Below are 17,763 nucleotides of genomic sequence, written 5' to 3' on the forward strand. Positions count from 1 at the left end.
GGCCCCCTAGTGGCGCGACTTTCCTAAAGGGACTTTGGTTATATTCTTCTCACCAAAAATCTCTTACATGGATGTTGCTGTCAAATCCACTGTAAATAAGGTTTGGGTTGAATCCATAAAATTGAATAAATTGTTCATTAGCATAACACGGTACTTATTTTATGAACTGTAAATAATGACACCCAATCTGTTCCTATATTGCTCTATGTATTGTATTCTTCATCTGTTTTGTCCTTATATGCTGACAAATTTTCAACATGGCAAAACAAGGATGAAGAAAAGCTACAGAGCTAAAATTGATTCTGATAAAAGAAAGGAGATTCAGAAATTATTGTACTGTTTTTTACTATGTTGGACAAACCATTACATCGATAATCCTAAAGAAGGTTAAAGTACAAATAAAGAGAAAATGCTTTTCTTTTAACAAATCTGCTGGTACATAGGGTGACATTTACCTGAATGCACCCAGCAAAAATTGTGTTTAACACTCTTTGGCCCAGCTTTGCAGTTGCCACAAACAGAGATAATCCCGGATTAAGGGTAAATATTGCCACACGAATGGTAAACCTCTCTAGACAGTTAGAGATTAGTGTGCTGGCCATACTAGTGGTTGTCCTGTCTGTTTACCTACTCTACAAAATTACACACAGGCCGGCACACATGCACAAACACACAGAGAATTATCCTAGACATGTTTTTCAGTTTCAGTTTTATTCAACAGCACACAAATTCTCATGGGAACAAGGTTTGCGTAATACAAATGACAAAAGTTATTGTTTCATATCCTGGTGTTTTTTTATTCCAACACAATCTCGTAGCTGTATCGGCTCGATATGTACTTTAATTGTGTCACAGGAATAATAACAGAAAATTTGATATTTTGCTTGTTTGACTTTCTTTAAATTTAAGACATTTTAGATGCGTTTGCTTAAGAACTTGAGAAAGTGCACTGAGCATCATTAAAATCATCTGAGATCTGGGATTGTAGTCTACACACATTAGTATACTCCCAAAAGACATGCCTCACTATCAGTCATAATTATAGGCATTGTAAAGAGTAAATATAATGTATCCTGCCACTTCTCTCATGCCAGTACTCATTTAAAATACACTGGAGGTAATGGGTTTTTGGGTGATATTTACAAAGAGATTGTAGCACTGATGCAAGAATAGAAACAGATTAAAAGGATGAAAGTTACAACAAAACAAAATGAAAAATGAAAGAAAAGCACATGGGCAGAGGAAGTGGCATGAAAGCGAAAATATAATTTGATTGTCTTTATTTATCTTACTTTGGGGGCTCATACTGAATGAAGTGAAGAGCATCCTCATTGTCGAGAATGCCCTGAATAAACTCCCCCTCAGCCAGCCGTTCTGTGTGAGAAACAATATGAAAACAAGCATCAGGATTACTTTGTCCACAGAAATACATCAATTCAAAACAATACTTAATTGACAGATGATCATTTTAACAGATATGTTTAAACTATTACCATTATCTTTCTTATCGAAGAAAGACCACAGTTTGTTTGCTCTTTTTTCTGGAGTGTTTTCATCATCTGGAAGATTCTCTTGTTCTTCTTTGGGGATCAGCTTAAAGATGGCCTGAAATAAAAGGTGAAAGAAAATTGTAGGTCCAAAATCTGGAATAACACGAATAAAAGTGAAGATACAAAAAATCATCCTGCATAAGATGAAGATCATTCTGTGTAAATGTAACCTTGATATCTTTAGTATTAAAATATTTAAAGATTGAAATTAAAATGAAATTAATGAACGAAATCAAAATTTCATGCTAATCTCATATTTAGATTAAACAGGGTCACATTTTGCTTTCTTGTGACAGTCTACAGTGGCCTTGCCCACAACATAAAACACATGTGTACAGTATTGTATTGTTGATGAATTCACTTTTCTAACTTTGATAAGAATTAATATTTAACATACACATTGAAGACTAGGCACTTTGATAACTACTATTCTGCTTTTGAACCTGAAAACTGGTGATAGATCATCCAGAGAAAGCTGAACTCCAACGTGTATTTTAATATACATATTTCTGCTGTTATATTGTTCCCATAATCTGATTGTTCTTATGTTACTACTGACTGTATACTTTAACAATATTTAAAATTTATAAAAATTAGGCGTATAATAAGTACGGTTTTAAATTAAAATGAGTCAAAAGCAATAATTAGACCTATTTGATTTTGTTTATTTTTAAAATTTTACGGTGCGGCCAGGGACAGTTTTTTGCAGGGAGAGTAAAAATTTTAACCACTTGCCTGACCAAGCTAGCAAAAAAATCCTTTGCTTTGAGCACTGCCCACAAAGACTTAATAATAAAATAGGATCTAAGTAATCCACACATGAAAATTCACTGAAAATAATAATTGCAGAACTACAGTGCAGGCTCATGATCTTGAGCTGGCCCTCAATAGTTAGTTAAAGGGATAGTTTATCCAAAACCTTATGATTTACTTACCCTCAAGACATCCCCAATCATTTTTCAGATGAACATAGTTGTACTTAAATGTTATACATTTATGTTTTAACTTGCTTGGTTGCTTATTTTACTGTTCAACTCGTAGTTCAGTGGCATTTATCTGTACACTATGTGAATATACAGAAGATTCAACCATCTATACTCCCATTTGTTTATATCTTGTACATACCTGGCATATTTCCTTCACTTCTGCCTTGGTGATGTAGCCATTCTTGTCAACATCAAACAGTGAGAAGGCCCACTCCAGTTTACGCTCCGTCTTTCCAGTCGACGTCATATGGAGAGCAATGATGTATTCCTTGAAATCCAGCGTCCCATCATCGTTTGTATCAAATGAGCGGAATACATGCTGGGCGTAACACGCGGTGTCACTGTCTGGGAAGAACCGTTCGTAGATCTTTGTAAACTCAGCAGGTGTGATTCGGCCGGATGGGCACTGCTTCTGAAAATTCTCGTACCACTGTGACAGCTCTTCTTCTGAAAATCTGGTGTTAAGTTTCAGGTCCTCCAAAATCGCCTTGGACATAGCGCTGCTTTTGGCGTTTCCCATTGTTGAGAGTTGATCACAGGCAAGATCAAGCAAGTACTAATTATTCTTCAGGTCCAAACAAATTTTGTATATAATAATAACTAGATGATCTCTTTTCTCTTTGGTCAGGTGCCTTAATAATAAAGTCGATAAAAATGATGTAATATGGCCAAAAGATCAAAGCAACAGATGTTACCAGACCAGCATCTAATATAAGGCGTCTTCAGAATGAAACTCTCTAATGTACAGAATGAAATGAGGCACAGATTGATGACTGTAGCAGAGATGGAGAGATGTATGGAGGTGGGGCAGGTGAACTTAGGCCGTTACCTTTGAATGCAGGTTTAAGTCTTTAAGGGATTTGACATGGCTGAGACGCTGAGCCTCAGATCAACAGCTCGGGTCTATCCTCTTCCAAACAGAGCCTGGATACAATTTAAGCCCTTATTCAGAGCTCACAGAATCAGAGAAACGATGAGTGGTGGAGGTAATATTGAGCGCTTGTTTATATCACTAATTCAGTAAAATACACTCTAAAAATGCTTGGTTATCTTTGTGTCAAAACAGTACGAACCTAACCATTTGGGTTGTAATTTAATGGTAAAAATGTTGGGTTATTTAAGCCATTGTTGGGTCAAATATAAAGATTATCTGGGTTAATTTAACTTACAGCCAACAACAGTAATCAGTTACAATACTAGTTACATTACTTCTTTACATCTCAAAAAATGGGTAATTATTACATTATGTAAATCCATAAAACTGGCTCAAACTATTTTTAAACAACTTGGTGGACTTTGACAAAAAGTAATGAGTAACTTATCATTTTTTTTGTAATATCTAGTAACAAGTTACTGCCCAACACTGAAGAATAGGGATGGGTGATATATCAGATGTGATTGTCATGCGCATTTTCACCAGTAAAGCCGGCTCTGTAATTAGTAGTAAATTACCTGGCATCACCTGCTTTCAGATGGAGCTACACATTTACTACACAGAGCCATAATTCACTTAAAAGCAATGTCACGTTAATATTGCAAATGAATCACCTGCAATAATGAACGCAATATGGATGTAATTACACAGTTTCTATTCTATTCTATTCTAGATATACATTAGGAAAAATTAATAAGAATAGGTACATTAAAAACAAGGTTGACATTTTAAATAATTTACATTGGGGAAAAAAATTAAAATGCAATGCAAAAATGAATTTTTAGTCAACACATTCACAAAGTGTGAAGCAGTGATATTGCTGATATCAAGTCCATTCAATGTTATTAAAACACCTCTGTGTTTTGTTTGGTGCTGTTTCAGTGGCATGTGATAATAAGGGGATCCTTAAGCTCAGACCTGACATCTGCTATATAACCGCCTTAACAAGAACTATCCCTCATCCCACTTTTTTAATCTTCTTGGTTAACCTTCTTACTTCTCCACAACTTTCCTTTTATCCTTTCCCTATACTTTTGTTTCTTTTTGGCCATTTCTTGTCCTATTTAATTCCCTAGCAAACAAAAACAATTGCCAGAGTTTTTGCCGTACATCCTACACTTGATACATTTGTTGTTTTTAACAATTTCAAAACTACACATAAAAATAATTATTGAATCAGTTATTAAGCCGTATGTAGGTAAGGTTATACTTTTTTCCGACAGTATGTGAATTCTTGTTACACATTTAGCTGTTTTTTTTTAACTGTAATTTACCAAAACATGTATGTGTTACAGGTTCTAATCTCACAGGATTTATTTAACTCCTTTGAAAAAATCATACAGTAGTCACTCTTCCCTCTTCTGGCGCAGGGATTTGCTACTCTGTGCTATTCCAGGAATACCAAATGCATGTATATTGGATTAACTGTCAGAGATAATTACAGTGTGCTCACCTTAACAGCTAACTGTGACATGCGTTGTACAAAACAAGAGTTGCTGGTACACTGTTAACGATTTCCCTGTATTTTTACAGTACGGTACTGGCAGCACGGTTGCCAGTAAGTTACTGTATCTTAGTTTTACAGTACTGTACTGTAATAACATTTTACAGTACACAAACTAGTACTGTATAGTTACAAAGCAGTACTGTACTGTAATTTTACAATATTTTATTACAGTAGTCTATTTTTACAGTAATTTACTGTAATGTCTATATTGACCCATAAATACTATTTATTACTTATTACAGTTAATACAATAATATTATATATAATAGCTAGATATTTAGGTTTAAATCTATAGTTATTAATATGGTAAAAATGCTAAATTAAAACATAATGAATTAAAAGGCAATCCAAGCAATGTATGTATCAAAATTTTATTAAAAAAAAACATTTAATTGAAACAAAACATATTTAAAACAAGATTTTAAACAATAATAAACATATAAACAAGTTAAATAAAATAAAATCAATAAGTATAAACAAGTTTGGAGACCCCTGCTGTAACATATTTAACTCTGGCAAATAGAACACTGTTCCATAGTTTGAAGTTTTCAGTTTAAAGTCCATCATCGACTAAAAGGTAACATTTCACTGTGGTAAAAACAACACTGGCCCATAGTTTTAAATATTCTACTTGAATTTCATTGAACACTAAAAATAAATTAAAAATGAAACTGTGGCAGACAGACCACAGTGGCCTTTACTTTGAAGTCGTCCATTCGAACTCAATCAGGGACTGCATGAAGCTGTTCACATGGGGGTTAATGGCCACAGCTTTTCTCTGCACCAAGTTCCTTGTCTTTTTGCTTGCTCCTTGTCTGGATGTGCACTTTTTCCCATCTTTGGAATTAATTCTATCCAGAAACCTGTTAGAAATATCATAAACATTAAGTCAACAAATATAAGATAGAAAAAGATTCTTAAAAAATTTAACTCAGCCTTGAATTTACCCCTATTCTGAAACCTTTTGCTCTTATTCTACTGTTCCACACCTAATTACATTAAAATACAGAAGATTCACTTACCGCTGAACAAACTCTTTCCTCAATGGACAGCATCCACCTGGATCCTGTCATGATTGAATGTCCTGAACAGAAAGTGCAATTGTTACTGATTTGGACACAACTTTTTATTCTGAAAACAAAATCTTTTGTCAATAAAGTCCAGGGACACCTCTGCTAAATAAATACAATTATTTAATTTCTTATAACCAAAGTCTGAATATTCTGAATAGTTTGTATATTTCTACATGGCAAACAAAGACAATTGTGTACATGTTGTGTATGGTCGTGTTACAGTGTTGTGTGTGGGAATTGTGAATGAGTGTATACATGGGTATTTAAAGAAACTGTAGTGGTAAAGTACAAACTTACCGAACACAATGTGCTTGGTGTGTGTCTGGTATCACCCGTTGTGCCTCCACATCTGCCTTAACTCCTGAAAAGTGCAAGGACACTCAGGTAAACTACAAATAAAAAGTGATCAGCCACATTCCTGTGTACTTTTACATGTGACGTGAAAGCATTTAATATTGCAGTCAAAAAATACATGACTTGTAACTGTACTTCATGTACTTGCCTGTGCCTTTAAAGATGATCGATCTTACCCAATCCAGCTTACAAGCAATGGTAAGACTGTAAAAAAGACAAATGTTACAAAATCTGTTAGCCATAGAAATAAGTAGACATTGTGAAAGAAATGGTAAAAGAAAATTTAGTAACACTTTCCTACAATAGTTTATTCCTTAACATTTGGTAATGCCTTAGCTAATATGAACTAACAATGAACAATATATTTTACAACATTAATAATATTTGATAATGTTCATTGTGCAGAGACAAAGTGATTGATTTAAAAATGTATTAATTATCATGCTATGCTAACAAATAAAACCTTTCTGTAAGTGTTTAGTCAGTTGTAAAACAAATATATATATATATTAGTTGTTATATTATATATTATATATAAATATCTAAATAAGTCTTTTTTTATTATTATTCTATATCTTGTCTACAGAAAATCTCTGAAAATGTCTCGTTTAGTGCAGAAAATAGCGATTTATAGTGACAAGGTAAAAAGACTGTCCCTTTAATGTTTTACCCGGACGGCTGCGGTGTAACACTATTTCACGCAAAGTTTTTTAACTAAGTTAGTAGCTAGCTGCTCACTTTAAAGATAAACATGATCGCCTAAATCTGAGCAATCCTGGTGATGCCAGTTTCCTACACGATGTTATTATGGACTATTTTACATCCAGAGATGAAGGATCAGATGACAGAGACGAGAAGACAAAGGTACGTAAATGCGGAGCCCATTCTCTTTTCGTGCATTGATTTGATGTGTTTTGGAAACTTATATATACTGCATGTAATGCATCTGAAGTGGTGGAAACAATATGCCATAAAAATGTATTGGACAACTTACTGGACGTGAAAAACGCTTTAGAGAAGATATTCTCTGCTTTTGCTGATATACGTTACCGTAATATAATAACAATAAGCGCGGCAATCCCTTTCGTTCATCTGATATTAAGATGAGCCCAGGTCTGAATGATATTTGGTCGAAGTTAAAGCTGCGATGAGTTCGATGCATGTATCCAGTTAAATATGAGGTTTCTTGTTTTCACTTCTGTGGAGGAGTTCGGTACTACAGTATGCTGTGTACGGCGTGTCAAGTCCTGTCTGTTTACAACCACGAGTCAGCCTTGCCAAACAGTCAAACTTAATACTTTTCTCTGACGCTAACTGAACGGATGAAACGCAGAGATAAACGACCATTATGCTGGGACCGCAAGATTGCGCTGGCGGGTGGTCTTTGTCCATTTCGTTAAAAATAGTTTCATTGTCACCACACTTTCAACACAATATAAACTCACCAAAACCCTCATAATTTAGTTAAAACAACCCTATATTCATTAATAAGGGTATAAAGCGAGTTAAAGCAGCGGTAGACATCTGGGTGTAACGTTAGCTTACTTTCTGAGGGAGATTGAAACTTTGTTGGCGACCGTTTTTCTCTCTCATTGCACGTTTAAAACAATATTGTGACAAAATATTGACAACATTCTTAAACTAAAAATTAAGTTTTCATGAAACAGAAATATTTCAAACTTACCGAACTGCCAGAAATCAATCGTCCTCCTTCAGCTGCAGCCAAGAGTTGTGCTCTCTCTCCCTCTGTGTGATTTGACGTTGGCGCCCTTTCTCTGATTATTGCAAGTACACCTGGCACATTACAGCAATGGCTACAGCAAGGTTACATCAAGACCAAAATATACTGTAAAATTTTCCCGCTCAAACAAATTTACCCAGAATGCATTATGAACTGCAGTACTGTACTGTAATGTACACATACAGTATAGTACTGTGGATTTTTACAGTAATGTACTGCTAAATCTACAGCGACATCTAACAGTGTACTATTAGCTTATACTGGATGGTTTTGTGTGGGATATCATTTGAGGGCACGTTTATGTGCAGTGTGGGGGTAACGCATTACAAGTAACGTGCATTACGTAATAATATTACTTTTCTGAAGTAACGAGTTAAGTAACGCATTACTGTTTAAATGTACACATTACTTTTTAAAAAAAGTAATGCAAGTTACTTTTTTAGTTAATTAATTAGCTTGAAAAAAATGTACTGAATTATAAACTAAACTTGGTCAAATTATGCACTCTATGCATACACGCTTGTGTGGGGACAGTTTGAGTCAGAAACTGAGATGGCTCGACATTTTTCTGATGAAATATGCTATTTCTGAATGCAGAACTTTTCAGTCATAAACACCTGCAAGGCTTGAAGGTGATCAAGCCTCAGCCAAAAAAAGTAATGCAAAAGTAACTAAAATGTAACGTAAGTATTACTTTCCATGAAAAGTAATTAAGTAACGCAATTAGTTACTTTTTTGGGGAGTAACTTAATATTGTAATGCATTACTTTTAAAAGTAACTTTTTCCCAACACTGTTTATATGGACCTGGAAAAAAACAAAAAAACAAATGCAAATACAAAACAGAAATATACACAAACATGAAACATAGAACCAAAAAAATAAATATATTTAAAAAAACAATGATCAAAAATTCCATCTCAATTCAGTATTAATTACTGAAAAGGCTCATGTAATAAAATAGCATAATTTTGTTATATTAGCATAATTAAGATAAAGTCTCATAAAAAGATAAGCATTTAAGTTTGATTTCAGTCATTGACCGAACAGTAAATCACACAAAAAAATAACTTGGGGTTTTCAGAGGTTGGGTTTAATGAGAGTTGACCAAGAGTTGACTGAATTCATTTTTGTAAGACTAAGCCTGTAGTACTGTATAGAAATTAAAATGTCAGGAGAGACGAAAAAGGGAAGTTTCTTTCAAAAGACAGACCAAACTTTCTGTCTAGAAAACAATACCTCCTTTAAAAATCCAACCAGGTCTAAAGCAAAGGGTGGAGTGAAGAAGGAGAAGAGGAAGGGAGGGGGTCTTAGATAAATACAAGTTAATGGTTCATAATGAAGTCTAATGACAGACATAGTTTTCACAAAGGGCAATGGAAACAAACAAATGATAAGCAAAATAATAACAGAAGTTCACTGGCTCTGTGGCTGGCATAGCTCAGTCTACAAGTGATAAACAGTACACCTCCAGAACATTGTACTGGCATTCAGCGTGTTCTTGTTTTAGATGAAACTTGTCTCTGAACATGGTGTTGAATGGAAATTTTAGGAGAAAAAGTCTGGATTAATAAACAAATCTGTTCAGTTTGTAAAGGGGAAATCATTTTTAATGGTTTGGAAAAAAATCCTTTTCCAGCAAGAAACAAAGGTAAGAAATACATGTTTGTGTATTGTACATTTTTGTTTTACATTGACATTTACATCACATCTATTAACTGGTATACTGGGAATAGATAGAAATTTTTTTTATTATATGCGCTTAATGAATAAAATATTAACACTCTTACAGGCAATATTATTCTTTTATATTTTATAACTACACCGCTTGGTCTTCTGGCATAAAAAAATTATATTAGCATGTTATATTAATAAATTAATGTCTATTTTTTTTAACAAAGATATTGGTTAATCTGTTCAGAATCTATATCTATAAAACAATCCATGTTTTATTTGTTGAAATTTATAGGCTTTATAGACAAACTACACTGTAAAAGTTAGATAAAAAAAACCTTAAATTGGTAAAACCTACAAGATTGCATTTCAACTTACATTTGCCCACTTTACATAATTGTTTTAAGTGTTACCAATTGAAGTAATTTGTTTAAGTAGTCCCAACTTTCACTTTTTACAGTGTATTCAGTTTGTGTGGTGATACATAATATGAATAAAATATATTTTTATTTTTTATATAATTTACAGGAGATTAGAAACGACAAGCAAGTATAAAACAACTGCAAGCAGCAGCACAGCCTTGGAGTTCAATGAAGATCACACAAGCTTTCTAAAAACTTGGTTGTGCTCAATACATAACTACACAGATTCTGGCAAAACTCTAAGCCAATGTAACTTTAAAGTTTTTCAACTCGTTATATGATTTTGAGACATTACTTTTTTGGAACGCATTATTAATGGCAACAAACGTGGACCTTCCAGTTCAACCTAACCCGACTCAATCCGTGACTTATGATCCAAAGTCTGAAACAGTAACATTACCACCTGGAGTGGTTTCTGTGGCAGGTGTCACTGTGGTCACTGGAGGAGCGGAGCTGTCCTGCAATTCCTGTATGTTGACCTTTGGGGTTTGGGGAAGTCTGGTTGGTTTGAGTGTGGTGGCATTGGGGTTATGGGATCATTCAGTGTATAAGAACAGTGGTCCATCACACCTACTGACTCTTGGATTGGTCGTGCTTCTTACCAGTATAGGACTTGTAGGTGTTGTGAATGGATTCCGTTTCTTGATGAAGAAGAGAAGGATGAAAGCCAGAAGAGAAAGACAAGAAGGTAATTTAGTGTTAGTTAATGATTATGCAGAAGTTGTTTTAAAAAGAGTGACAGTGTAAAAGTGCAGTAAATTCAAAGAACATGATGAAGGCTTCTCCCTCTTCAGTACATCTCTCCATCAATCTGTGCTCAGTCTTGAAGGAATGTTACAGGAAATTTACTGGGTGCACAAAAGGAAACACTTTGCCATTTCCTGTGATGTAAGAACACACAAAAACTGCCGCATATCTAGAGAAGGCAAAAGTTTATCTCAATCTGCAAGTCCTGTTCACACGAAATGCATTTGAATCCCATAGAGCAAATACATTTATTTTCCTGACCAAAAATATGTTTTAAATATACATTGTATCAATTAAGGCTTAATTAAATATATTTTTTTACATTTGAAAATATATTTAGTTTTATCCTTCATATATTTCAGGGGCAACATTTTTACTTTTACAAACCATACAGCAAAAAATATTTTTTTCTGGCCAAAATATAAAAGTTTATATGTTTGCAGTTTTAAAATATATTTAATTTTAACCTTTTCAAACCTGATATGTTTACAGGTTTGCAACATAAACAAAGTTTGCCAATGCAATGTAAATATAAATGCTTTCATTTCATTAAAATTTTTTTTTTTCATTTTACAAAGTATATTTCAAAATATTCCAAAAATGCCCACAAAATATATTGGTGAAAAATATATATTTCTAAACATATTTCAAAATATATTTCAGCACATATATGTTTTTGGCCATTTTTTATATATAATTTGGTAATAAACACTTCAGTGCCTGTTCTCAGAATGCTAATTCTTCCTTACCATTATTTTTTAAACCTCTTATTTTTTCTAAATGGTGGGCTGTAACATATTTTACTCGACTGGTATCTCACTGTAAAAAATGTAGCTGACTTAATTTTTTTAAGTTTAATCAAATTACAACTTAATATTTTCTATCATGACTATTGATGAATTGATGTAAATGATAAAATAAGCCAGCAATATTATGCAGGTTCTTTTGTTTTAGCATTATTGTCAGTATATTGAATGTGTGGTACCATGTGCTACAGTATTTTAAATGATTAACTGTATGACACTGCAATAGTTGAACATTTCTTAAGAAACACATGATATGTTTCTCTACAAAATGTTTATCTCTGATGGAAAAAATATTCTGCTGTTATAAAAGTGAATCTCTTGGTTATATCTGTCTCCATCTGCTGTTTATTGTGTTGTTACTCTGCTTTAATTTACTTGCCAAATGTGGTATTTTACTCATAAATAAAATCAGTTTGAATAAATACTGATTTAAGGTGTTTTAATGTTGACGATAAATATAATTCATTGCTAATGACTGCCGGGGCTACTATGTGGCAACATTCCAAGGCATCAAGGCACGGCTGAATCCAATGTTAGGTTTACTTACGTCTCCTGAGATACCCTTATTGTCCTGTCCCACAATTCTATGTGCGGGCATCCACAGAGAATGTTCTTGGTTGAGCCTGGTCAAGTTCGAAAAAAAAATGTGGCTGGAGCACCAATTTTTACATTTAATACATAAAGTTATATTTTAATTGCATTTTTAGCAAGACATTTGTAGCCTATTGTAGTTTTCAAATATGGGATTAGTCATCGCGAAGAAACCAAATATGGTCTCTCCAAATGTGTTTCTCGAAGCTGCCTTCATGCCTCCAAAGTCCTTGTCTCGGCAGTGAGGCAACAAGTCAGCTGCCTAAGCCTTGAGACACAGCCTAGATCTACAGAAACATGATTGGTGACCACTGCTTTATATTTAGGGTAAAGTTTTCACACAGTGATGCCATTGAATAATAATTATTAGTTTTACAAAATTAAATTTAAAGTAAAGAAACATTCATTTCTTACCTTTTAATAGTTTTGCAGAAACTACAGAGGACATTTTTTGACAGAGAGGTTTTGTGGATGTTATATCAAGGTTCTTGAACCATCTAGCTAGCTACACAAAAAACTTTTCAAAACCTTATTATTAAGTTGTATGAAAAAGTCCTAAAAAACACTCCACATTAACAAATCATTTCCCCAGCTGAGAAAACACACCCCAGGTGAGGCCTACATACATGCTGTGCAGTTTACAATCACTGTTTCAGTAAACATGTCAGATAATAACATGATTAACTGCCCTGATCGATAAACGTGGGCACTTCCTTGTTGGGTTGTTAAACACCTGCATTATTACAATAACCCTTTGGGGCATTGAGATTTTAAACCCTGCCTCAAGTAAATCAGAAGACGAGAGTCACCATGAAGAGTGACCAGCTTTACCTTCATCTAACAGGTATTCAATCTTTTCTGGTTTTCTAAAAAAATATATATTGATAACACTTTACACTTTGACTTGTGTACCCAGCATGCATTGTGGCATGATGCTTTTTGTGGATTGTGACCATTGTTTAGCTTTATATGCTGATTCTTGATGTCTTCATGTGTCTATTTAGATGTCGGAGCCGATGGTGTAGTGGGCAGCGCTCCGACATATGTGCAAACGCACTTCCGGCGACCCGAGTTCGAAAACCCGGCTCGAGGCCTTTGCCGATCCCATACGCCTCTCTCCACCCTCTACTTTCCTGTCGTCTCTCAAACTACTGTGTATCAATAAAGGCAAAAATGGCCCAAAAAAAATATATGTGTCTATTTAGTTAAATACTTGTATTTTATTTATGTATATAACAAACACATTCATCAGCAGTGATATGTGCATAACAATTAGTTCTGTGTAGATAAAACGGAAATATCTGTCTCCATCTGCTGTTCATTGTGTATTATACTTTACATTATACTTATACACTTTAGAAGCTCACAGAAAAGCTTTTATTTTTAAGAATAATAATAAAAAATAAACAGCTTTAACTAAAGTATGACTGCAGACGAACAAACAAATACACAAGCAAGCACACAAACAAAAACATTTATTAAAAACACACCCCTGGGGCCTACATAATTTACAGTAACTGTTATAGTAAATGTGTCAGTATCATAAAATGATGTATTGTCTAGATCCATGAATCAAAGGGCACTACATTATAGGGTTGTTAACAGCTGCATTTATACAATGTCTCTTTAGGATTTTGAGATAAGAGAGTGAAACTAGTCAGCCTCGATTAAATCATAAGAACGGTGTCACCATGAAAAGACCTGTGTTCACCAGCTTTACCATCATCCTGCTAATAGGTATTTAATCTATTCTAAATTAATTAATGCTGAAAACTATATTGTTCGTTGTTAGTTCATGATAGCTAATGCGTTTACTAATGTTAACAAATACAAACTTACTGTAGTGTTACCAATAATGATCAACTGGTGGCATTCATGGCAAATGGACAAAGGCAGATTCTCAGTGCAGTGAGCACATCCATGGCCATACTTAAAGTGTATGCCAGTACACAATTTAAAAATAAAGGTGATTTACGATGCCACAGATGAACATTTTTGTCTAAATGGTTTTATAAAGAACCTTTAACATCTGAAGAACATTTCTGTTTCACAAAATAGATTTTTCAAAGGAATGAAAAAATGGTTATTTAAAGAACCTTAAATGTTTCTTTTTCTATGGCATCGCTGTGAAGAACCTTTTTATGCACCTTTATTTTTAAGAGTTTATAAAGAATTGTCAGGAAAATTATGTATTTGCTTGCCTATTTGCCATATCTTTGCACATTGGTAATAATGATAGTTTACAAGCATTGATGGGGTGGTAGGAGTGTTAAATAAAAAAATGAAGATGATCATGGCTGTCTTTAATCTCATGGAAAGTCATGTTATAGTCACTAAATTTTTAATTCATTTATTTGTGTTGACACGATTTTCTGCTGTTTTCCGTGCCACTGGAGCACGAATGTCTTTTTCGTGTCACTCATCATCAGTGTTGTGGGTAACGCATTACAAGTAATGAGAAGTAACGAGAAAAGTAATGCATTACTTTATAAATGTACATATTAATATTTAATGCAAGTCAGTAAATAATAATAATAATAAATAATGCAAGTTACTTTTCAGTTGATTTTGTAAATTTGATGTGAAAAACCAATGTATTGCATTAAACTGAACATATTAACGTAGATTTACGCACTCTATGCGTGCGCGCCTGAGCGGGAACAGTTTCAATCAGAAACGGAGATGGCAGGCCAGAGCATTTTTGCGATGGAAATATGCAATTTCTGAAGGCAGAACTTCTCAGTCATAAAAGCCACCTGCAAGGCCTGAAAGAGATTAAGCCTCAGACCAAATAAGAAAAAGTAACGCAAAAGTAACTAAAAAGTAACGTAAGCATTACTTTCCATGATTAGTTACTTTTTTGGGGAGTAACTTAATATTGTAATGCATTACTTTTAAAAGTAACTTTCCCCAACACTGCTCATCATAAATTTCTATAAATAGTTTTTCGTGTGTGTGGAATGACTTTCTTTATCGTGTCATTTTATATTTAGTTTTTTCCTATTTTTTTAGAATCACTTTCTGCGACATCCTAACCCAAACCCCAACTCTAACCCCAACTTCAAGCGAGAATAATTTTAAAAGCGTAAGAAAAACATGTAAACTAATGCATAAAATTACATCATAATGCAAACCCTGAATCTAACCATAACCACAAGCGACAAAGATTTAAAAATAGGAAATAACAACGAGAAAAAAAATTACACGATTAAGATAGTACCGAGCCCCTAAGGTGACATTGGAGTAAAAAATATCCAAAGTTTAGTTTCATGTGTTCACGTGAAACTTTCGCGTGCTCGCATGAAACTTTTGCGTGCTCACGTTGCTCCATGTCCCCTTAGGGGCTCCGTAATAAAGTCATGCCACAGACACGAAAAACTATTTATAGAAATTCGTTCTGAGTGAAACAAAAAAGACATTTTGGCTCCAGTGGCATGAAAAATAGTGAAAAATCATGTCAATAACACTAATAAATTAATAAAAAATTATTATTCGTGACTATAACACAACTTGCCGTGAGATAGGCTAGCAATGTGAGGTTGTTTAATTTCTATAGGTTTTGTAACATTTTAAAAGTTTCCACATTGTCAGTATATTTACTAGGTTGCTGTGGAGCCATAAGGTACTAAAGGTATTACAAACAAAATAGCAATAGTACTTCCACTTACCTAAGGAAGTTGTGTACTTTGTTCACCTCTGTCAGTCGATAGCTTTTATTAGATCACTTACCGTACATATTTACCATACTATAGGGTGGTTTCCCAGACAGGGTTTTTGATCAATCCAGAAGGTCCTTATTTATATTAAGACATTTAAGTAGTTTTTACAAACATAGGGCTACCTTACCAAAAACAATACTGGTGTGCATCTTGAGATAAACCAATGGCACTGTTTGATAAATGTTTTTAAATTAAGGCAGCTCAAACATGCATTTTAGTTTGGCAGTAGGATAAGCCCTATCGGGAAACCACCTTATTGTGTAGTTTAGTAATTCTGAATTAGACTTTGGATTCGAGAAGGCTTTTAATGTAAATTTAAAAGAAATACAAATACACATAAAAGAAACATTAACCTCAGACACTAAACAAAGACTTCAGGACAAGGAATAAAAACAGTAGAGTCCATGATGAAAATTATGTTTGAAGAAACACTAAGAGCCTATACATTACAAGGAAGTAATAAACAAGAAAAAAGTATGTGTCATTAAAAGAAACAGTCTGATAAAATCACTGTTATCTCCTCAGGATATAGCTGGGCTGAAAATGTTTTGGACTCAGGGCCTGTATATAGCAGCACAGGGGACGAGGTGCAGTTCAACACCATCTTTATTCCTCCCCTGCTGGAATTTATGAGCATCAGCTGGAGCATTGGGGGCATGAACGTCATAACATGGTCCCCTCCAGCCCCTGACATTGTGGGTTCAGAATATAAAGGCAGAGTGACTCTGAATAAAACCACTGGGGATCTGACATTACAAAAGTTAAAGCTGACTGACTCTGGAGTGTATTCTTTGACTCTAGTACCAGCAGATGGGTCACAATCACTGTATGGAAGGACTGTATTAGAGGTGTTTGGTGAGTAATATTTCTCTGCTGAACCATTTTTCAATAAGAAAATTTAATTTATTAATTTATATTGAGCAATAGGTTGTACATCAGGAAGTCTGTCATTCACAGTAAGCCTGCATATAAAATCAATCTAAAGTCTGTATGTATGACAAAATGGGATCGAACCACTGGTGAAAAGAGTATTGGAAATGAGAACTTAAAGGAATAGTCTTCCCTTTTGCCCTATTAAATGTTTTGTAAATGTTATTACCTCAATCTAGACGAATTAATACATACCTATCTTTTTTCAATGCGTATACTGTACAGCGCATTGTGAATGTGTTAGCATTTAGCCTAGCCCCATTCATTCCTATGGTACCAAAAAAAAAGTTTTATTTTGTGGCACCATACTTACTGGTATGACTCCTCATGTAACAGTCTTTAAATAGGGAAAACACAGAAGTGTTTGGTGGCTTCCCTGTTTGGTACCATAGGAATGAATGGGTCTAGGCTAAATGCTAACACATTCACAACGCGCTGTACAGTGCACGCATTGAAAAAAGATAGATATGTATTAATTCGTCTAAGTTGAGGTAATAACATAGTTTATGGCAAAAGGGTAGACTATTCCTTTAAGTCAGTGGTTCTCAAACATTTTGGCATGCAACCCCATTCCACCCCTCCCTGTGTACGGTGCATCCCTTCGTGCCCCGGACCCCCAAAAAGAAATTAATGACACAATCTCAAACCTGGAATTTTAATTAAACTAAACAAAACAAAACATATTAAATGAAACAACGTATTGCTGTTAGCTAGTAGTCTTATTTTTCAG

The 17,763-nt window shown here is 34.2% G+C and overlaps 2 protein-coding genes and 1 long non-coding RNA gene across 3 annotated transcripts; 1 reads left to right on the forward strand and 2 right to left on the reverse strand.

Moving 5' to 3' along the window:
* Positions 1–835: 835 nt before the first annotated feature.
* On the reverse strand, positions 836–3,056 carry rcvrn2 (recoverin 2). The gene is made up of 3 exons (XM_065261238.2): positions 2,676–3,056; positions 1,494–1,605; positions 836–1,374 (listed from the first exon to the last, which is right to left on the reverse strand). Exons 1-3 carry the CDS (start codon positions 3,054–3,056, stop codon positions 1,289–1,291), a joined length of 579 nt encoding a protein of 192 aa, XP_065117310.1. The 3' UTR covers positions 836–1,288.
* A 2,406-nt stretch (positions 3,057–5,462) lies between these two features.
* Positions 5,463–6,498, reverse strand: LOC141279991 (uncharacterized). Its single transcript, XR_012334789.1, has 3 exons — positions 6,348–6,498; positions 6,000–6,061; positions 5,463–5,840 (listed from the first exon to the last, which is right to left on the reverse strand). It is a non-coding gene; the product is annotated as an uncharacterized lncRNA (long non-coding RNA).
* A 3,037-nt stretch (positions 6,499–9,535) lies between these two features.
* On the forward strand, positions 9,536–12,167 carry LOC135743192 (transmembrane protein 100). Its single transcript, XM_065260773.2, has 2 exons — positions 9,536–9,795; positions 10,347–12,167. The coding sequence occupies exon 2, from the start codon at positions 10,556–10,558 to the stop codon at positions 10,985–10,987; it is 432 nt and encodes a 143-aa protein (XP_065116845.1). The 5' UTR covers positions 9,536–9,795; positions 10,347–10,555; the 3' UTR covers positions 10,988–12,167.
* Positions 12,168–17,763: the final 5,596 nt, after the last annotated feature.

Source organism: Paramisgurnus dabryanus, chromosome 13 (assembly GCF_030506205.2).
Source record: "Paramisgurnus dabryanus chromosome 13, PD_genome_1.1, whole genome shotgun sequence".
NCBI classification, from domain to species: Eukaryota; Metazoa; Chordata; class Actinopteri; order Cypriniformes; family Cobitidae; genus Paramisgurnus; species Paramisgurnus dabryanus.